A 21,345-nucleotide genomic window follows, 5' to 3' on the forward strand; every position below is an offset into this window, starting at 1 on the left:
AGGGGGGCTTCAGTGCTAAGATGGATTGTCAAATGTAGGAGGCTGAATCTTGATGAAGTTAATTTACTTAAGCAAATACGCCTAGCAGACACAAGATGGGGTGGTTTGTGGAAGCGAAGTCTCGCTAACTTGTCTTTCCAGTTGTAACTTTCTGCTGTTTCATCCTCACAAAAAGGGGAGGTGTGCAATCCCTTTTGTGCAAGAATTAACTCTGACTTCAACCGTCTCCTGCTGTGATGGTAGCACTTTCTCTGGGGACTCTCTGTAGAGCGTGGGGAAATGCTAATAAGCAGCTAATGGTGCAGATTTTATTTAAATAGCATATCCAAATCGTAAAATCTTATCATGCAGTGACTCATTCTCGCAATTTTACCAAGATAAGTTACACGGTGCTCATTAGTATGAGAAGTTTTGTTTGTATGAAACCAATTAAATGTAATGCAGTGATACAGTCTTAAAACTACCCCACAGCTTTCCTAGGTCCCTGAAACAAAGCGCAAACGACAGCAGCCCTGCCCTCGCTTCTATTTTGACTAAGTCACAAGGATGTACTTGGACCTCCACTCGCTTGTGCTGATGTCTGTCATTCGTCTGTCTCTAAAGGGCTGCTTAGTTCATCAGCCAAGCGGAGACCTGACTTCAGAGCAGCCATTGAGTGTTTGGGGTCATCCCCCTGCTCTCTAAAGGTGGGAGATAAGTATTTTGGAGATCTCCACCTCCCCAGGCACTTCAACAGTTTCCTTACAACATGCAGTTAAGATTAATGTGTTAAAATACTGTAACTCTGTATGTTTTATTTTAAAAGTAGCCTTTTCATAGATATTAGCTGTGGTGATCTTGCCCCTAGTATCCTCAGCCCCTCGGAAATGCCACCCTGTGTAACTGCCAGAGATTGAACTGTAGGAGCACGTCACATCATCTTTAGCGTCTAAACATAAAGAATTCCCAGGTGTGAAGTAATTGTGGCATAGTCCAACATCAGAGTCAGAAAATCCCTTGCTCCCATCAACTCTCATTCTCTGGTATTGGCAGTTACACGCCTAATGCAAGTACTTTGACAACCCTGATAAACTGTGTGAAATCTACACCTGTACATGTGCAACAGCATGCTTTCATATGTCGGAAAATAAGTCAAACCTAATCTTGCTTCTGCAAAATGTCTTCTCTTTCCACACAAAGGACGGGGAGAGAATACGTGCCTTACACTAATTTCTGATGAAAAGAAGGCATCAGAATACCGTGATCTTGAGGACAGAGGCCAGGCACACGCTTTGCTGGCAGATCGATATGTGGTCTTGCCATGGGCTGCTGCTTTTTTTGGAGATAATTGTATCTGCACTGTACAGGGGAAATCATGCAGAGCATGAGATGGGAGCATGCAATGTTAGACAGGCTCTGTGATTTAGATGCCAGCTTTCATACATGAAGTAACCTAAAGGCTGTTGCCTCTTCGCTGTGTGTGTAGTTCAGCAGAGGTGCAATGAAGCCCTGGCCTCGCCGAGCACCCTGGGAAGAAATGAGATGAGAAAGCTAACGTGTCACATAGGGTTTATTAAAAAAAATTGGAAATATTTGTGGAAATAAGAGCAGAGTAGGTTTGATTTTTGAAGGATGTAGGGGGTATTTTACACTTGTGTTTGGCTAGAAGGTAAGCAATCAGTGAGCGTACGACAGGCCATAGGGAAAGCTCTTAGGCTCTGGAAACAAGTTAGTGATGGTGACTAATAAAATCAACATAAACAGCTTGCTTCAAGGGAGAACGTATCCCTGGAAATCTGTGAAAACCCAGACTTTCTGTTGAGTTGGTTACCCCTTACTAAAATTTAGGAGGAAGGAAGTACAGGGCTGAGCAGAGAAATGTTAATTAAATTGTTATCCTCAGATAGCCCCCTTCCTGCCTACACCCAGCCCACGCGAGCCTTCCAATAGCTCAGGAGCTGGTGTAACGGGAGAGCTGAGCTGAGCAAGGCGCTCTGCACGCTGCTCCTCCCTTGCTGTCCTGGAGCCTGAAAAAAACTTGGTTTTGGTAACTCTACAACCACTAATGGCTTTCAGGGTTCTCAAAGGTTACTCATTTCTGTGCAACTTCAGTAACGCACACTTGGGGTTTTGTAGTCGCACATAGAAAACATTTTTTTGCCATACCTTTCCCAACGCGCTGTTGGGGCAGATTTAATTCTTTTTTTGTGGTGGTTCACTCACAACGTCCTTCCTACTGAGGCAGGTGTTGAGCGGAGGCGGTTGTGCGACGACGCTGCGTTTTGACTCCGGATCCACTCAGATTGTGTTCGTCACAATGGCTTGGATGGAACAAAGGGCTCTTGGCTCTGTCAGCGTCTAGTTTCTTTGCTTTTTAGGAGACTGCAAAGCTCAGAGGACTCGAAAAGCCTGTACCTCGATAGAGTGTTTCGGAGGATGGGTTTGCGCAGCGTGGCTCTGATCTTTGCACAAGTTTAAGCAGGTATCATCATCAGGAGAGGCTATTTTCCACCTTATCTTTAAGAAAAAGTGGGGGGAGAATCAAAGAGAATAAAAAATTTATTTTTCACTTCGTTATACAGATAGGGTTGAAGTCTGGGCACGTAATGTAGGTCCTAGAAAAGAGCATTCATTATCTCATCGTTCCTAATATAGAGCCTTAAAAATGTGCGAGTCTAGTGGAGAAATATTTGTTTGTAAACAGGCATATTTTTTAAAATTATTGAATGTCCTTTCCCTCAGCAAAGCCCAGGGCTCAGTGCTTTCTCCAGGTCGCCTGGTGCCCCGGGAGGGCAGCAGGGCGGCACCTTTCCCCCTGTGGGAACGCTCCCGGGGCCTCTTCCCCTCCCGGGAGGGGCTGGGTCGCACAGGGCTGCGGGGCCGCTGCCGGCGAGGCAGGAGGGTGGACGGCGGCTACCTCGTTGTTAGCACCACTGGCCGGCCCCGCCGCCGCCACAAGATGGCGGCTCACAAGTCCCTCACAAGATGGACTACGCTTCCCGGCGTGCCCCGCGCCGCCGTGCGAAATGGCGGCCGGGCGGGACTACATCTCCCGGCATGCTTCGCGCCGCCCGCCCGCCCGCGTTGCCTGCCGCCGCCGCTTCCGGGGATGGGGGGGGCGGTGTCTATGAGGTCACGCAGGTAGCGGAAGTGATTTCACATCCGGCGGCGCTGCGGTGCAGGGAGGGGAGCGGGGCGGCGGGCGCGGAGAGGAGCCGGGAAGCGAGCGGGGGACGAGGCGGCGGAGCGGCAGCAGCAGCAGCTCGGGGAGCCGGCGTGCGCACCCGCGGGCCTTCCCTCTGCGCGCAGGTGAGGCGGCCGCGGCGGCCGCGCAGCCCCGGGGCCGCCGCTGCCGAGGGAGGGGGGAGGGGGGAGGGGGGCGGGCGGAGGGAGCCGCCCCCTCCCCTGAGGCGGCGCCGGGCGGCGGCCGGCCCCCCCCTTTCCTCCCGTTCCCCCCTCTCCCGCCCCCCACCGTGGTGGCGGCGGGGCCTGCGCGGCGGCGTCTTCATTGTCTCCGGCTCCATCCGGGTCCTGCGGAGGAGGGGGGGCGGCGCGGGGCTTGCCGGGACGGAACCCCCGCCGCGGGGGCGAACAAAGCGGCGGGGGGGGAAAGGCCGCGGCCGCCCGCTGGGCCCCGCAGGCGGCGGGGCCGGGAGCCCAGCTCGGCCCCGGGGGATTCATCTACCCCCTGGAGCAGGGAGGTGGGGGTAGAGGCCGCCCCGCCTGCCTGGCGGCCATGGCGGGCCGGGCCCCGCTGAGGCGGAGCGGCTCAGTCGCTGGTACCGAGAAGAGGGGTTTGGGGACAAACCTGCCCCTTCTGAGGGGCTTCGTGTCCCCTCGCTGCTTTTCCCCACCGATTTTTGTTTTCCAGCCTCGGCCGTTTGCGAGTAAACTCCGGTGCGACGCTTTGAAGTGTTTCTATCAGATAGCGTTGGCACCCCCGCATGAATTTGATTAAGAAATCTATCTGTTATGCGGAGGGTAATCATTTGACTTGATAACTGCCACTTGCTAATCTAATGAGATAACAAGAAACTCGGCCAGCGCCCCTGACTCACAAGAGTAATCACTAGTTAATAAACAAACGACACCATTTTTTGCAGAAGTTCAGAGCACTCCCTGCTGCCCCAAAACAGCTTTGCTTAAACTTCAACTGCTTCTAAAATCCCCGTGTGCTGTGTTGCTTTTGGATGCTTTCAGCAAATACCGTAATTTTTTTACTCCTTTTTTTTAACTTTTAATCAAGGATAAGGACCTGCGATTTGCCGTATGGAAGTAGGCCCGTTGACCTTATCTTCCGAAGTAGGTGTGAGATAATCTTCCTTTGTGATTGAAGGTTTAAATGCAAAATCGTCAATCACGAAGCTTTGCATTTTAATGCTGGCTGGTGTAGGGCTCTGCATTGCTGTAAATGCAGTAAAATCCAGAGAAACGGGTAAATTAGTGGACCTTAATGATGTTCTGGGATAACGAGTTACACACTTCATACAGCAAACGGTTTGAGTTAATTAAAAGTCCTGTTGTTACAGGGTTTTTAATTTCTGACTTTGTTCCTAAGATAAAAATCCTGGGGTTTAGTGTCTTTCCTTATGCACTTACACTGTTCTTCCTGCACCGCCCCCCACCCCCTGCCAAAATCCCGTAATAATTTGGGGCTGGATCTCCAATCATATCACTGTGGCAGAATTCTCCGTATTTTCTGTTCCTTAGCGCTACTAATGTTATATTCCCTCTTCTAGTGTAAGGAGCTTTGAAATCCTCAGCTTTCCACCTACTCCCAGCTGGAAAATGTATTTTTATTCATGCCCGTAGTGTAGCCTGTCACTCCGGCTTGTTTTCTGCAGCGGCTCTCTTAGATTGTGACTTTATGCAAGACTAAAGTGGCATTTGGCTCTCTTCCTCGGAATTGCCTGTAGCTCATGACTAAAAAGCCTGTATCTAACACCGGTGAGACAAGACTAATCTTGTCCTCGCAAATGAGCACGGAAAGCCAACTGGTTTGTGTCTTGCAACGGTGAGATGGAAAGCTCCCTCTGCAGTATATTTTATTACAAGTTGCAGAAAATGAAATTACAAGGAATGCTGTGAGTAAGGGACTGGCCTGGGGCTTCCTAACTGTTCGTGCAGGGTGGTAAGTGTTTGCTGACATGTTTTCCTGTGGGAAAATGTTAGCGGACCTGGGGCTTCATCAGATAAACTTCAGACGTTGTTCAGGTTGAGCCTCGGATCTTTCTTGAAGATAATCACCCGCATGGTCCTTGGGCAGTCACGAAAAAAGTTGTTCCAATCCAAAAGTGAAATACTGAACTTCCCTCCCTCCTAAAGCAAATAGCTTGTGTTCTACGGCAACATGTAAGAAATTGGAAAACTAGCTCCTAACTCAACAAATGAACATTTCAAGTGTTTACACAAACACGTAGGGGTGTTTGAGTTTATTGTTTTTACCTTTATTGACTTGTCTGGGTGCAGTCGTCTTTGTACAGAAGTCGTCTGGAACTTGGCCCAAGTACGTTACGCTGCTAATGCAAAGTTCCTCACCAATAATATAAATTTCTGGGGTACAGAAAGCTCAGGGGAATATTAATATCAAGATTCACTCCACACAAAAAAAAAAGGTAAAACCGCTTGCCAGTTAAAAAAAATAAAGAAGAAATTAGGTTTTTTAGACTCTGAAGTCTTTTATTTCTTTTAGTCTATCCTGTTTGTTAGCTCGTGAACAGCTGAAGTTGCTTAAAGCAATTTCAAGCTTGAATTGGGGTGTTAAATGCAATGTCTTTTCCTGTTTTATGTTAAATGCTGCCAGGAATCCTTTGCAAGTTTGTTTTGAAAGAACATCAAAAAGAACCTGTTTTCTCTTGCTAGAATACCCGGGTTCTGGGCTCATTTGTTGTACTTCCTAGGGAGCTAAAGTGACTTCCGTACTTGGGTTTGCCTTTGATTTAAAAACCTTGAATAGAGCAAACCGGGCAAGTTTTTTTTCTTTCTTTGTTCTTTTCTTAATTGATCATTTGGATGTGACGAGCCTTTGACCTGGTATTATCAAGAATACATTTTGAACGAAAACGTGCATTAATTCCATAGATAATAGGACCAACTGAAATACAAAGAGAAAATGTGAGCTGGTACGTGATAAGCCCTTGTGCTCTAATAACAATGGAGGCTGTATTTTGATACCATCTTCTCTGAATAAGTCATTTTTTTCACATGCAGGCAACGAGCTAAAACATCGATTCGAGAATAAAACACAAATATTTTCACCCAGGGCTGCATCATTTCCTTGTGAATTTTTAGCACTAGAAAAACATCAAAGTTGGATTATTTTTTTTGAGCTCATTGCCTCACATGTGCTTTGCATACTGTTTAAAAAAAAAAATTAACGCCGACAGTATTAGTACATAAAATACTCGGTTTTTCCAATATTGATATCTGTACTTAAGCAAGGTATAGGAAAAAGAGTAGCATTGTCTCATTTAATTTGCAGCACAAATAAGATTTTCAATTAGAACCCGGGCTCTGAGCAGACTTGGGTCTCTGGACTCAAGAGTTAAAGGCTTGTGAGCCGGCCGGACAGGCTGCCATACCATTCTTAGGACAGGGATTCAGATGAAATTTAGGTTTTGTCCTGCTTTTTATTGTGGTTAGGTGGAGCAAAACCCGCTTGCCAACTGTGCCTTCATTCCTTGAGCTCAGGACGTCGCGATATCACGGACAGGCAGAAATGTTGAGCTCTCTCCAGATGTGACTCAATCCATATTAATGAAGTGGGATGAGAGGCAAGCACGTACTGTCTTCCAGTGCCTTCAGATGTTTGTCTTTACCTGAAGCTTCTTAATCAGTGGGCTTTTGCTAATGAGGTAGCTGTTAGAACTGTTGTGCCAAATTGGCTCTGTGAGTAATGGGTGCGGAAGGGTTTCTGCCTCTCTTGTGAGGTTTCTCAGCGGTGAAACGGCTGTGAAAGCTGGTTCATGTGATCACGTAGAACATCCCGTAACTGAATTTGGGTAGGCTGAAAGTCGCACTGAAGTTTCCCCTGCCGTGGGTATCCTTGGAAATTCCCCTGAGGTGTTGCCCGTGGGCTCTGGGCAGTTTGTTTCTGGGAGAGCTGGTCGAGACTCAGGTGGGAACTTGAAAAGCATTCTGGAAAACAAATTTTCCTTTTGTTTCTTGAACGTTGCCTTAAATACTTTCCTACTGGCAAGCACACATGCTTTCTGTTTTTTCCTGCTGCTTTTCATTGGCCTCGGCGCTTGGCATTTGGCGAGGTTTAATTTGGGAAATTAACTTGTCACTCTGATCTGGATGCAGTGGAAACGACGGTTCTGATACTTTTGTGACTTGTTGGGATTAGCAGAGCTCCTCTGCTACAACCCCGGTCAGGCCACTTGGAGCCTCCAGGTGCAGCCGTCCCTTGGGCCGGCCTTATGCAGAAGCAGGGTGATGAGCGAATCTGCACATCTTTAATTACCGCCTGTCTTAATTGCAGACTTTGAATCAGAGGCGCAGCCATGAAAGATCCAAGTCGCAGCAGTACTAGCCCAAGCATCATCAGTGAAGATGTGATTATAAATGGTCACTCTCATGAAGATGACAATCCCTTTGCGGAGTACATGTGGATGGAAAACGAAGAGGAATTTAACAGGCAGGCAAGTCATTTCCCTCTTTAAATGTCTTGTGGTGCGCTTTGCCATTTTCTAGCTGGAGGGAGAGGCGCTGTGGCTTAACAACTGGGGTGCAAGACTGGGAATCCTTTGGAGACAGGGTTTTAGAGGGGCTTGCTAGAATAATCCTGGGGAACAGACAGATCTTGGTGTCTCTTGGCAATAAATACTTGGTTTCTGTAATCTTGCTGGAAAATATGGGAAGTGTGGCATGTTCTAGTGCATCCATTAATTCCCTACTTCTGCGGGAAGGGAAAAAAAAACCCGATAGTTGACAGACTTTATGTGGCACTTTGGAAGGGATGGGGCTTGCCAGGCTGCGGAGGTTTCACGTGTGCAGACATGCCGTCTGTTCTGAGCTGGATACGTCCGGGTGCATTCCTGCATCGTCAACAGGGCTGGTGTTCCCAAGGGAGTTGGTGGACAGAGCTGTTGGGTGACAGTCCTGTTTGTTGCTTAATATTTAAGTGTCTCACGGCTGGCCTTCACAACCAGGTTTGGACGGAAGCCTTCATTTCGTCTTTCACCTTGCATCTGGACGCAGTTTTCTCTCCCGTGGAGGCTGGGAACAGCCTACCGCGTTCCACCGCCCCTTTCTTAATCAAAACTTGATCTTTGTACTCCAGTAGCCGCTTTCTCTGCACTCCAGCGCAGGACGGCTGTGCTGAAGTCTGAGCTTCTGAAACAGGATATGGCTGCTGCTCTCTCTCTAGGGTGCCGGCAGGGCACAAAGCTAATCTGGAATTCAGGTTGCTCGCAAAAATCTAAATTCTCTTGTGCATATGCCGGGATGGTCTCAGTGTTGTTTCCTGTTTGGTGGGTTTGTCCTCCTGGGGACTGTACTGTGGTTAGCGTACGGGATGTGTAGTTCCTGGGGAGGGAGCTGGGAGTTGTGCTGTAAATAAACTATTTTTCAGGTACAGACTCCGTTTTCGGAGAAGAGGAACGGTGGCAGCATGAGGGGAGAATGGTCTTAGGCAGGCACACACCGTGCAGCAACCTGGTCGCCTGCCGCTGCAGGCACCCGAGCAAGTTAAACTTGGGTTGGAAAATACAAACAGGCAATATTAATGTCAAGACACTTGGGGAATTAGACATTATTTAGTACTTCTGGAGCTGCCATTGGAGGCACGCGTAGGTGTGCAACCATGTAACACAAAACCCGGAGCCCGGCAACCCCTGCTGTAATCATGGCTCGTGGCCACGTGCCCGCGGCTGCCTTGTACCTGCGCGCAGGACGGAGGCGGTGCCTCGCAAGGAGGATTGAGTGGAGGCCACTGTCCTTGCTGGAGCGCTTTACTGGGGAAATCACAAAGCTGGTGTTTCGTGCGGGGTTTTGAGTTGTCTGGACAGTGGCTTAGAGCGTATGGTGATGGGTCCCCGTTCCCCAAAGCTGTGCATCTTGAGCACCGAGGGAGCTGGTGAGTGTGTTTGCCCCAAGGGGCACCCAGGGGACCTCTGATTTTACAGGAATCCTGAACTCTGCCGTGAAATCTTTTGATTTGGTGTTTGTGGTATGTAACTGAATTTCCACTTCAGGATCGAGTATGTATTTGATTTCAGAGTGAAGGTTAGATAGGAAAACTTGTTTGAGCTTCCACTGAGTGAACTTTTAAATCTGTCCTGAATAATTTTCCACTCCCTTGTGCCTGGCAAGTCATTCACACCAGCTTCTATTTCCCAGCTTTCCACTCTTAAATACTGTGATGCAGGACATGGAAAATTTGTCGGGATGAACTCCCTCCAAAGCTTATTTACTGAACAACCAAGCCCAACTTTCCTTTAATCTCTGCAGTGTGTGTCAGTTCTGTGTCAGTTCTGTATCAGTTGATTTGTTCCGCTTATGGCGCGGCAGGTCAGCGTTCTTGACAACCCCTGAGATCATGGGGAGTTCCGTAGGAGAACTGCGTTGGGTGAACGCGTAATCTACAGCTGAGGAGATGCTGCTCGTTCCAAGTGACAGGCAGTGGTTATTTTTTTTTCCCAAAAATCTTGCAGGATGCTTTCCAAGGGAGTGTGCCTGGCTGCCTGCGTTGTCCCTGGTTCCTCTCCTCATACTTGCAGTGAGTTCAGCCCAGACTAGTTGGTACAACCAAAACTTTCGCTCGGAGCCAACATTTTCCTTCTCCTTGAGCTCCTAACAAGCTGCAGACGAAAACATCTAGGGCTGGGGGGGTTCTCCCGCCCTTCCCTTTTAGCTGCAGCCCGAGTTTCTGGGACAAAACACTTTTCTACGTTAAAAAAAATCCACGCTGCTTGCCTTCCTGCAGCACAGGCGTGGTTTTCGGCTAGAAACGCTGTTGCGCAGGTAGAAAGCAGGCCAGCAAGGTGCACAAAACCTTGGAATGAAGACACAAGCTCTCCCTAAGTTTGTTGATGAAGCTGTTTCCTCTCGTTGTATAGATCGAAGAGGAGTTGTGGGAAGAAGAATTTATTGAGCGCTGTTTCCAGGAGATGCTGGAAGAAGAGGAGGAGCATGAATGGTTTATTCCAGCCCGTGATCTCCCACAAACAATGGATCAAATCCAGGACCAGTTCAATGATCTTGTTATCAGTGACAGCTCATCACTGGAGGATCTGGTGGTAAATTCAGTTTCTCGTCATATTTCTAAAGCTTGACGTCTCTCCTTTTCCAAGGCTGACTTTTGTTGCTGCTAATGGCAAGAGAAAATCCTTTACATGTAGGCCAGAGACTCTTAAACCATGCCTGGCTGTGGTGGGGGGGAAACGTGGAGCGGTTGGGGAAGGGATGATTCCTTGAGTGACGTGACCTATTCCGTGGTTTTCTTCATAACCACACGGTGCCTCTCCTAGCCCATGGCAAAAATTCAAGTGGCTTTGGGTGTGCGTTCTGTGTTATAAAAGAAAGGCGGCGAGCGGAGCGCGCTGGCCCTGTGAAGTGCCGCTCGTTGACAGGACGGCAAAAGTTTAATTTGGCATCTGTCAGCAGTTTTGTTGGGCAGGAACGAGCCGTGTCCTCAGCTCTGGTTTGGATTGTGCGAACCGTAGCAGATCTCTGTAGAAATTGTAAAGGTGAGGGAAGCAGCAAATCTATGATTATTTCCCTGTTTCTTGCTGTGCGACTCCTGTCCAGAGCTTAACTAAAAGGGAAGGGCAGCGTGTAAGTATTTTCCCTAATAAAACACAGAGTTACTGATAAGACTTAAGCAGTCTTTTGGTCACTTGGAAGCTTAAGCAGCTGCAGGCAGCAGTTTTGGACTCAATTAAGAACATAAAAGCCTAATCCTCTGTTTCTTTGAGAGAAAGAGCTCATTCTGGACGTGATGGCTGCCCACCGGTAACTGCAGGACAGGGTAGAGCAGCACCTTGGGTGGGGGGGGACGGGGCAGGCCCAGAAATGGTAAAAATCGATACAGTGTTCGCAGACGTTAAATTCACAGAAGCGGCTTAAGTTCCCGCAACAAATCTCTTCTCGCTTAAAGAAGCGAGATCTGAAAACCTCGTGGCACGTTCTAAGAGCTCGGCTCCAGAAAAAGCTATTTCGGCCTTAATCGAAGTCGCCGCGTTTGATGCGTGCTGGGGTGTGGGGCGTGGGGGGGCGTTCTTAGTCCCTGAGCCCTTAACCTGAGCGAAACGTCCGGGTGGTGCTGAGGAAGGATGGACGATTCGGGTACTAGCACAGAGGAGCGGCCTTTTCTAGGGATTATAAAGACTTTTGGTGTGTGCGAAACCCCGTACGCTTTGCCTGGCTGTTAACTCTAAAGCCCTAAACTCTTCCTAGAATTGTGTTCAGCTGGAAGATGGAAGATGAAAATGATGATTCAACTGGACTTCTGTTTTTCCCTTCCTCAGGTCAAGAGTAACCTGAATCCAAACGCAAAGGAGTTTGTTCCCGGGGTGAAGTACTTAAATATTTGAGTAGACTGGGCCCTCTCTTGGTGGATGTAGCACAATTTCCACACTGTGAAGCCAGTATTAGAAGATTTAATTGTAAAAGCTCTCTCTTCTTGTCACTGTGTTACACTTATGCATTGCCAAAGTTTTGTTAGTCTTGCATGCTCAATAAAAGTGCTGAGACTGTTATTAAGTAAATCTGTCAAAAGTTTAATGGAACCATAATTGGGCCCTGGCTCTCTGGGAAGGAGAGGGTGAGGTAAGAAGCACCAGTCAAGTTGAGACAAAGTACCACGTTTATAAAACCTTCTGCAGACTCTTGTCTTTTTAAACAGGACTTGGAATTTGCTATGGATGGTCTGTTTTTAACTAAAGATGTGTGAACTGGCGCTAGTTTGCACCTGATAATGCCTTAACTTAAAAAAAAAAAAAAAAAATAAAAATGAAAGCGAGGAGATCTGATTGTTATGCAAATTAGCTAACTTTCCTTTGAAGTATCAGTATTGTTACTAATGCTAATTTTTTTCCCCTTAAAAAAAAAAAAAAAACCAACAAAAAACCAAACACAACTTCATGCTCCTTTTAAAAACGGCGTGAGCTTTAACAGAAATTTTACAGACCTGTCCAGAGTCGTAGATCTCAGCTACCCAACTAACAACCCAGCGATCGGAAGGAAGAAAATGCCCTGTGCTTTGCGGTGTGTTATCATGTTAGAAACGTTTCGCTTCCGGAATGACGTTAAAGGAGACGGGAGTTTTCATCCCAAGTTTCTTCCAAGAACCCCGGATACATAGCGCTGCCTATGTAACTTTAAGCGTACGACTTTATTATAGCTGGATTTAACCAAGAAAAAACCCCTAGCATTAGTGATTTGAGTGGTGCTTTTCCCTTGCTTTGTTTAATCATCACTACACGATAGTCTACAGCACAACGACTTTTCGTTGGGGTTTTTTTTTTGTTTTGTTTTGTTTTTTTTCTTTTAATAAAGCTAGAACAGTTTTGGCTTCTTAAACTTCATATTCGGGTAGGTTAAGCTGCCATACGTGTTCAGTGTGAATAGTGTTTAAGTTGAAAATATTGTAAAAAAATTATATTTTTTCAAAAATATTTAAAAAAATAAATAATAGTAGAACTGATAGTGGTGGCCGTCTCGTGAATACGCGTCTCCCAGGGAAGCTGGCTCGGCAGCCTGCGGGGGACGGGGATGACGCTCTGGATACGGGGCCCTTAAGGCTGTTTGGGAGACGACAGCCCGAAATCCTCATGTGAGGTTGGACTCGGCTCTTTCCTCCCGCTTTCCGCGCTGGCCGGGGCATATTTTCCTCCCCTCTCACTGCCGCTAAACCCACGTCGGTCCTCATTAACAGCTGATGGCATTATATCAAGCCCTGCCTAGCGTGTGCCCTTGGCACGGTGCTGGTGGAGCTGGGCTGCTCCGGGTCCCGGGAGCGCTGCCAGAGGCTCCTGTACGAGTCTGATCTGCTCTTGCTTCAATTAATTGGCCTCTGATTAAAGCAAATGGAAACACTTGGGAAACGATGCAGTGCTTCAGGAGGGGGAAGAGCAAGACGAAACCTCTGTGCAGGTGTTGGCCTCCAGCGAAACCACAGGGTCTTGCTCCAGGCGAAGGAACCTCTGGGAGGAGGTCGCTCAGACCATCTCGTTTTGCTGGTGTTCTGCGAAATGCTAATTGCAATTAACCCCCCCCGCCCTCACCTGGGGTCTGCTGCCCTTCCTAGAAACAGCAAAACCATCCTGGCGCTTCCACTGACTTGGAAATAGTTTGGACTCCGGCATCTAAAGGCAGAAGGTCAGGAAAGAACAGGCTACCGTCCCCCGGCTTATTTTTAGCCGGGGGTGGGAGTTTCTCCGGAGAGCCCCGGCACGGCTGGCAGCGCCTGCTCGTTGGTGTCGGAGCCCGGGTGCAATTAGCTGGGGCTGATTGGCGACTGGGTCGTGGAACAGCCAGCCCTGCCGCCGGTCCCGTGCTTTGGTTTTTCCCCGCCGTATCGCAGCGCTACGGCGGGGGCAGATTCACTGCGGGGGGGAACTCCCCCGTGGTCTCTGCTGGGACGGAGCCGTCGTTCTCCCTCCCAGCCCGTGCCTTCGGGCTCTGACGGCAGCACAGCGGCGTTTCGGCTGCTGGACCGCCCCGGCACAGCGGCGGGGATCCCTTGTCCTCTTGCTCCTGCCCCAGCGAGGTGGGCGAGAAGCCGGGAGGGGACCCGGCCGACCGAAAGGGTGTTGGGCACCCTGGGACGTGGGGGTCGGCAGCAGGACTGGGGCAGCGGAGGCAGAGAGGGGGCTCTTTGCTCAGAGCCCGGCTGGGCATCGCTGAGCTTGTGGGAGGTGGCGAGCGATGGCGTTCGCATCACTTGGGGATTTTGGGTGGTTATTTTTTTTCCCCCCTCTTCACTTCCTGAACTCTCTTTGTCCCGACACGCTGGATTTCTCCCTTCTGTGCTCCTGCCCGGGCTGGGGAGCGAGAACGTGGCCATGCCACCACGACAGTGGGGACAGACTGTGACAGGGTCACGCGATGCTGTCTTCAACTTTGGCATTTTGGTGCTGAACAAAAAAGCCCAGAAACGGGCTTCGCTGTCACCAACGAGGCCACCGGCTGCCTGGAAACCAACCGGCTCCGTGAGTCCGGGGTGTGCGGGATGGAGCCGGCTCTCCGGTGCTCCCGAAAGCAGGACGGGTTTGCCAAGGGCTTGTCCTGGCCCACCTCTCTGGGGGCCCCGGGGCTGGGTGAAACCCGGCATGTCTCCGCGCTGGGCGGCCTGGGATGGAGCGTGGAAAACTGCCAGAGCCTTTGCAGCGCCGGAGGGACGAGGGAGCGCCGCAGGACGCGGCAAAGACACTCGGTAGGGCAAGCGAGCTTGAATTTTGCATTTTATTTTTAATGGATGATCTGAAATTAGGCATCCTAACGCCGGGCTGGAGACTGTACCCCGCACAGAGCCCCCGCTTCAGCCGCCGGGTAGCCCTGCCCAAGCCGAGGGCACGGGGTGAAAACTCTGGGGGCTCTGGCTGGCTCCGATGGTGGCTAATGAGCTTCAGCAAGTGGCTAATGAGCTTCAGCAAGGGCTGAAGGAGTCTTGACCAGCTAAAGCCTGAGGTGGAGCAATGACGGGGGGGGAGGGTGGTCCCCGGGCAGGCACCCCAGGAGCTGGGGATGTCCCCGAAAGGCACCTCCGAGTTTCCCTACCCGGTGTCGGGACACCACCAGACACCTCGCCTTTGGGCTTGTCGGCCGCCAGCAAACCCCAGCGGCACCCGCCGGAGCTCGGCTCGGCTTCCCCGGCGCCGGGGCACGAGCCCTCCCTTGGCTCAGATCTTCGTGCACACGGAGAGCCCGTCCGCGGTGCCCTCTGTGGCCACCGCCGCCGTGCCGTCGTCCCTCGCCCGGGCCTTAAACCCGGTGAAGACGGGGCAGATGGGCACGCGCTTCAGCCACCGGCTCCTCCTCACCGCCCGCATCCCGAAGGGGAAGTCGTAGCTCCTCAGGCTGGCGCTGGCCGCGCTGTCCGAGTGCGCGCCTGCCTTCCACTGCACCAGCCCGCGCTCCTCCGCCGTCCCTGCCGCAGAGACACCCCGTCCCCTGCCTGTCCCCAGCCCAGCGCCACCCCCCTCGCCCCGTCATCCCCGCCGGCAGCTCTAAAGCGGCATAAATCTGCCTCCAAAACCCCCAGCCTCCTCCCCGCCGGCTCCGTGTGATGGATTACCCGGGATGGTGTTGTCCAGGACGAAGGCGATGGTCCCCCCGACGAACATCTCCGTCGTTAGCAGCACTGTCAGTATCTGGTCCAGCTCGGGGACACCTGCGAGAGCGCGGGGACTGAGCCGGGGCGCGCTGCGATAAGCCGGATTCGCTTAATTAATCGTTGCTTACCCGGGGTGGGCAAGCTCCGGCGAGATCTGCCCACCTCTCTCCCTAAACGCTCCGAATCGGGGCTTTTGGTGGCGGGCGGGTACCTGTGTTAATGGCCTTGGGATGGGAATCCAGGTAGTTCGGCAGCGTCAGCCCGAAAAACATGGCAAAGCCCAGCACGAAGAGGTTGCGGGAGGAGTTCATGTCGACAAACTGCAGGTTGGAGAGGCCAACGGCCGTGATCATGCCTGCCAGCAGAGACGGTGGCCGGGTTGCGGGCAGGCTGGGACGCCCACAGAGGCAGCCAAGGGCCTTCAAACCCAGCCCCAACCCCTCACAGCGCCCCCCCGGCCCCGCATCCCTCGGGGGCTGATGGTGGCGGGGCCTGATGTGCCGAGGTTACCGAATAAGGTGCAGAACATGCCGCCGAGGATGGGGTCGGGCAGGGAGGCGAAGAGCGCCGTGAACTTGCCAATGGTCCCCAAGATGAGCATGATGCCGGCCCCGTACTGGATCACCCTCCTGCTCCCCACCTGCACGGAGAGACGGGGTGATGGCATCCATCCATCCATCCATCCATCCATCCATCCATCCATCCATCCATCCATCCCTCCCTCCATCCATCCATCCCCCCCCAGCGATGAGCCGGGACCCCTCCCCTGCCCCGGTACCTTGGTGATGCCCAGGACGCCGATGTTGGGGCTGGAGGAGGTGGAGCCGTTGCCGGTTCCCAGCAGCCCCGCGATGATGCAGGAGACGCCTTCGGTGAAAATGCCCCTGGGGAACAACCGGAGCGGCTGGTCCCCGACGCCCTGGGGATGCCACGGCGCGGGCAGGGGACCGGCAGGGCCAGCTGGCCGTACCTGTTAATGGCGTGCACGGGGGGCGGGGGGGCTCCGGCCAGCCGGGCGCAGGAGTAGTAGTCCCCGATGGACTCGATGATGCCCGCCAGCGTGGCGCTGAACATGCCCAGCACGGCCGCCGAGGTCACCGTGGGCAGACCCCACTGGCCTGCCCGGGGGGGACAGAGCAGGGTGTCAGGGTGGGGAGAACCCCGGGACCCGGCCGCCCCCGGTGCTCACGGTGACGTTTTTGGGACCCTGAGGGGCTCCCCAGCCCCGGTGATGCTGCGCCAGGTCCCTGCACCCCCCCACGGCGAAGGGGCCAGGGGGGGACCTGCACGCCGCAGGGCTGCCAGGCACTCACAGGGGTAGGGGACGCGGAACCAGGGTGCCACGGAGAGGATCTCCCCCCGGGCGTCCGTCCGGGCCTTGTAGCCGTACTCCTCGGGCTGGCTGGGGAAGACGCCGGTGCGCGTCAGCACGTAGCAGAGCAGCCACACCACCATGATGGCCATGATGATCTGCGGAGCCGGAGACGCACCCCCACATCGCTTGCAAACCCACACGTGGAGAAAGGGGGGATTTTGGGGACACCCCCACCCCCCCCATAGCCCCCTCACCCCCTCCCCGGCCAGGACCCATGAGCTCTTGGTCAATTCCTACCGGGAACAACTTGAAGATCTGGACGCGGAGCAGGACGAAGCCTCTGCCCCGCCGGTAGCCGGGCAGGCAAATGGTGATGTTCCGCAGGTACTGGGCAAACAGGATGATCAGGAAGATGGTCCTGGGTCGGGGGGGGAGAGGGAAAGATGAGGTCCCTCACGCCCTCATGCTGCTGGCTCCATGGGGAGCCTTGTCCCCCCGTCCCCGTGCCGTACAGCGCGGCGATGCCCCAGTGGGAGCCGGCCCGCTCGCCGGCCGCCTGGAAGACGGAGAGGCCGATGAGGGAGACGGTGGGGGTGACGGTCAGCGGCCCGATGTAGCTGAGCAGCGCCCCGGGGAGCCCCAGCAGCCCGATGGCCACCTCCACCAGGCTGGACACCACGATGGCCCCCTGGATCTGCAGAGCATGGAGGAAGGGAGGAGGGGGGAGAAACAGGAGGGGGAAGGAGGGGGGGTGTCAGCACCCCGCCGGGGATTTTGGGGTCCCGCGGGGATGGCGGCAGGTTGTACCTCTCGCATGCGGGGCTGCCAGATGTGGGAGGTGTTGAGCGGCAGCGTCCAGTTGCCGTAGATCTGCTCTGGGGATGGAGGGGGGTGAGGTGGACCCTGGGGTGGGGTGGGGTGGGGGGAGCAGCTGGAGACCCCCCCGGCACCCCCGACGGTCCTCACCTTCAGGTGGGCATCGCCACTTCTCCAGGGCTAGGATGGACTTGGCGGGGATGAGGAAGGCCAGCGCGCTCGCCTGGAAGAGGGGCAGCCTGGGGGGGGGACGAGAGGGGACGCCTGCGCCCGCGGCCTGGGGACGGGCAGGGGGGGCCATCCCCGCTGGGGCCGCGGCTCTACCTGATGCCCACGGTGGTCTGGATGAGGGTGGTGATGCCAACGCAGGTGAAGATGGTGCCGATGAGGTAGCTGACGGTGAGCTGGTCCTTGCCCACGCACAGGCTCTCGGCCAGCAGGAAGGGGACGGCGATGGTGCCGCTGAAGCAGGTCAGGTAGTGCTGGGGGGCGATGCGGTGGGTGGGGGACAGGGGGGGGGGGCTCAGCAGGAATAGGGTGCTGTGGGGTGCCCCACACGGCAGGGAGGGGGGGGGGTCTCGGGCTCCGCCGATGCGGGTACCCCCCTTCCAGGCCGTACCTGGAAGCCGAGGAGGATGCAGAGGTACCAGGGGGGCACATCCTCGATCCTGTAGAGCATGTCCACCTCCCGCCGGGGGGGCCCGGTGGCCGCCCCGGGGTCCTGGCGGGCAGGGGGGCGCAGCTCAGCCCCGGCTCACCCCAGGGGGCTGGGGCTGGGGGGAGGGGGGGGGCGGGACACACCCCACACCGTCCCCACGGGTGGCACAGACCGCCCCATGGGACCCCCTGCCCCCTCAGGGATGGGGGGAGGTCCCGGCCGGCCCGTCTCCATCCGGTGGTGGGTCACAGAAGGACGTGGGGCGGGTGATGTGTCCCGGTACTCACCCTGCCCACCGCCGGCAGCTCCTTCCCCGGGGGATGCGGGGGCCCGACGGGGGCGAGAGTCGAGTTCCCGTTCTGGCAGCGAGGGCGAGGCGGGAGCCGGGTCAGTGTTGTCCCCGGTATCCCATAGGGATGGGGCTGGGCTCTGCCCCGGGGACACGAGGGCCACCGCTCGGCACGTGTGGCCAGTCAGTCCCACCCAGCACCTGCCCCGAAACCAGCCAGTCCCCGCGCGATGGCTTGTACCCAGGGGAGGTTGGAGGGGGATCCCCGCTGGCCCCCGGGTGCCCGGAACATCCCACAGGATGTCACAGGAAGGATGTCACAGCCAGTCCCAACTGCAGCATCTTGGCGTGTCCCCTTGGTCCCGGGCTTCATCGCAGTCCCCAGGCTCACCCCATCCTTTGCCAGCCCCGGCTGGGCATCGCGGCCCCGAGCTGGCCGTCCATTGGGGTTGGTACCCTTGGCCACCCGCCTCCCTCCCCGCTGCCCTGGGATACGGCTGAGGAGGGGACGGGGATGGGGATGGGGACAGGGTTGGGGGCTGCCTTCACCTGGGGCTGAGCCAGGTCTCCCGAGCGGGTCCCCATCCTCTGGCGATGTGGCCCCGGCACCGATGTCACCGCACGGGGGGTTTTATGGCCGTGGGAAGGACTTTAGTCACCACCCGGGCCGGGCCGCGGTGCGGGGTGGCAGGCTGGAAGGTGGCCATTGGCTGCCGGTTGTGAAACCGGGGAGCGCTGCCTTGGGGACGGATCAGCTATTAACTCCTTTAATTAGGGCTGGCACCGCCGGCGAGGCCGGGGCGCTCCCGCCGCCAGCGCCGCGTTGGTAAAACATTAGAGCCGGAGGGTTACAGAGTAATTCCCGGCGGGCAGGGGGTCCGGCGGCGCCGGGCACCGGCTGCCACCAGCATCGCCCCGGCACGGCCGCGCTGGGCGTCGAGGGACGGTCGTGACGGCGGTGACGGGCGACGCTGGGAAGGCGCCCACCTCGCGGCACGTGTCGGCTCTCGCTGGGGACGAAGTCGGCTCCGAAGGTCGCTGGGGCATTAAGCATTAACTGCGCCGGGGCTACAGCTCGTTCTGCAGCGCCTTGGGCGGGGACGGCCCCCCGGCCTTGCCGCCGGCGCAGGGCCCCTTGTCCCCGTGGCAGAGCAGCTCCCGCAGCGCGGCCGGGCCCCGCCGGTGAGCCCCGTAGATCTGCGCCTCCCCCTGCTCGCCCACGTAGCCGTGGCACATCTTGGACAGCCTGCAAGGAGCCGGAGAGGGTCACGCAGCGTCCCCCTGCCACGGCGGCGAGGGGACGGTGCCCGGCATCCCCCAACACTGCCGACATCCCCCGACTTACCTGCCCGGCCAGGGCCCCCCTGTCACCATCACGGTCATGGGCTCCTGCCTCGGCAGCCCCGGCCCCGCCAGCCGCTTCTCCCCGTCCAGCTCCTGCACACCGTAGCTGCGGGGAGAGGCAGGGGTTGGGGACACCCCTGTCCCTGGGGACACGCCCATCCCTTGGGACACCCCCATCCCTTGGGACATCCCCCATCCCTGGGGACATCCCCCATCCCTCAGGATGCTTCCATCCCTGGGGACATCTCCGTCCCTCGGGAAAACCCTCCATCCCTGGAGACACCCCCGCCCCTGGGGACACCCCCAGTCTCTGGGGACACCTTCATCCCTGGGGATGCCTGCCTCCCTGGAGACACCTCCATCCCTTGGGACACCTCCATCCCTTGGAACACCCTCATCCCTGTGGACACCTCCATCCTTTGGAACACCTCCATCCATGGGGACACCTCCATCCCTCAGGACACTCCTATCCCTGTGGACACCTCCATCCCTTGGAACACCCCATCCATGGGGACGCCCCCCATCCCTGGGGACACCTTCATCCATGCAAACACCTCCATCCCTCGGGACGCGCCCAGTCTGTGGGGACATCTCCCTCCCTGGGGACGCCTCCCCCCACCTGGGGACATTTCCACCCCTTGGGACATCCCCATCCATGGGGCCACCTCCATCTGTAGGGACAACCCCATCCCTGGTGACACCCCCGTCCCCGGGGACACCCCGCTCACCTCTCCCAGCCCTGCGAGCAGCTCCTCTCCAGCACCTCCACGTAGTCAGACTCGCTCAGCGCCTTCCTGCCCACCTTCCCCTCCGCCCTGCGCAGCTGCTCCTCGATCTGGGGGGGGGGCGAAGGAGGCAGAAACCAGCTGGTGAGGGTGACAGCCCCCCCTGTGACCCTCATCCCAAGCAGGAATGGGGTCCACACCCCCTTCCTTGCAGCCCCGACACATTTGCATGGGGTGGTGGCTCCATGCAAGGGGGCTCGCTGGCTCCAAAGGGCTTTTTTGGGGTGCCGGCAGGGGGGGGCAGCCATCAGTGGGGTGCGCCAGGGGAGCCGGCAGTATCTCCCCAAGCCAGAGCATTCCCGCGAGGGCTCTCACCCCCGTTTTCGGGGTGCAGCCTCCCCGATCCCCACCTGGAAGGCGATGGCGTGGCAGGCGTCGCAGCGCAGGGACTCGGGCATGTGGGGTGAGAGCCGCTCCTCAGGGCTGAGCTGGGGCGCGGAGACGGAGCGGGTGGAGGGTTCCCCGCACATGTCCTGGGCCCCCGTCCCTGCCAGCAGGCTCAGGGCCAGCCACGCCGCCAGCACCGGCTGCATCCTGCCACGATGCCGAAAGCGCCGGGGCGGAGGCGCGGGGCGGCTATAAACCCCCCTGGGCCGGCCAGCGAGCGCTGATGCGCGGCCGACGCACCTGCATCCGGCTGAGGCGGCCACGTCCATCCCCGGGGCCTCGGGGCGGGGAGGTGTAGGGTGTCCCTGAGCGACTGTTTCCTCCGCGGGAGGTTTTTGGTGTAATTCAGTCCTGTAACGCCCAACCCCTTCTCCCGGATCCAAATCCTCCCCGGGATGGCATGGACCCTCCTGGGCTGGGGTGGGGTTTTGGGGCTCAGGGCTGGGGTTTGGGGTTCAGGGATGGAGCTCGCGGCTGGGATTTGGGATTCAG

General features: G+C 55.5%; 3 protein-coding genes across 3 annotated transcripts; 1 reads left to right on the plus strand and 2 right to left on the minus strand.

Annotated features, from left to right (window-relative positions):
* Positions 1–3,125: 3,125 nt before the first annotated feature.
* Positions 3,126–12,628, plus strand: PAIP2 (poly(A) binding protein interacting protein 2). The gene is made up of 4 exons (XM_054217345.1): positions 3,126–3,288; positions 7,463–7,622; positions 10,041–10,220; positions 11,451–12,628. Exons 2-4 carry the CDS (start codon positions 7,485–7,487, stop codon positions 11,514–11,516), a joined length of 384 nt encoding a protein of 127 aa, XP_054073320.1. The 5' UTR covers positions 3,126–3,288; positions 7,463–7,484; the 3' UTR covers positions 11,517–12,628.
* Positions 12,629–14,135: 1,507 nt separating this feature from the next.
* SLC23A1 (solute carrier family 23 member 1) lies at positions 14,136–19,087 on the minus strand. Its single transcript, XM_054217342.1, is given in 16 exon segments — positions 14,136–15,073; positions 15,221–15,316; positions 15,471–15,614; positions 15,770–15,899; positions 16,038–16,143; positions 16,230–16,377; positions 16,573–16,729; positions 16,872–16,992; positions 17,087–17,268; positions 17,382–17,449; positions 17,541–17,629; positions 17,715–17,872; positions 18,010–18,111; positions 18,336–18,407; positions 18,887–18,960; positions 18,963–19,087. Coding segments are annotated over 16 exon segments (1,977 nt in total). The 5' UTR covers positions 19,045–19,087; the 3' UTR covers positions 14,136–14,825.
* A 6-nt stretch (positions 19,088–19,093) lies between these two features.
* On the minus strand, positions 19,094–21,247 carry MZB1 (marginal zone B and B1 cell specific protein). Its single transcript, XM_054217344.1, has 4 exons — positions 20,817–21,247; positions 20,410–20,516; positions 19,683–19,787; positions 19,094–19,583 (listed from the first exon to the last, which is right to left on the minus strand). Exons 1-4 carry the CDS (start codon positions 21,120–21,122, stop codon positions 19,406–19,408), a joined length of 696 nt encoding a protein of 231 aa, XP_054073319.1. The 5' UTR covers positions 21,123–21,247; the 3' UTR covers positions 19,094–19,405.
* Positions 21,248–21,345: the final 98 nt, after the last annotated feature.

The sequence above is a fragment of the Rissa tridactyla genome, chromosome 11 (genome assembly GCF_028500815.1).
Source record: "Rissa tridactyla isolate bRisTri1 chromosome 11, bRisTri1.patW.cur.20221130, whole genome shotgun sequence".
Classification (NCBI taxonomy): Eukaryota; Metazoa; Chordata; class Aves; order Charadriiformes; family Laridae; genus Rissa; species Rissa tridactyla.

Bases quoted from the DNA above. Each gene is read 5' to 3' on its own strand.
- PAIP2 (XM_054217345.1), top strand. From the start codon at position 7,485: ATGAAAGATCCAAGTCGCAGCAGTACTAGCCCAAGCATCATCAGTGAA. The intron at 7,623-10,040 runs GCAAGTCATTTC...CTCGTTGTATAG, and splicing joins AAGAGGAATTTAACAGGCAG to ATCGAAGAGGAGTTGTGGGA. The intron at 10,221-11,450 runs GTAAATTCAGTT...TCCCTTCCTCAG, and splicing joins CATCACTGGAGGATCTGGTG to GTCAAGAGTAACCTGAATCC.
- MZB1 (XM_054217344.1), bottom strand. From the start codon at position 21,122: ATGGACGTGGCCGCCTCAGCCGGATGCAGGTGCGTCGGCCGCGCATCA. The intron at 20,517-20,816 runs GTGGGGATCGGG...CCCCCCCCCCAG, and splicing joins GCCACGCCATCGCCTTCCAG to ATCGAGGAGCAGCTGCGCAG. The intron at 19,584-19,682 runs GTAAGTCGGGGG...GGCTCCTTGCAG, and splicing joins GGGGGGCCCTGGCCGGGCAG to GCTGTCCAAGATGTGCCACG.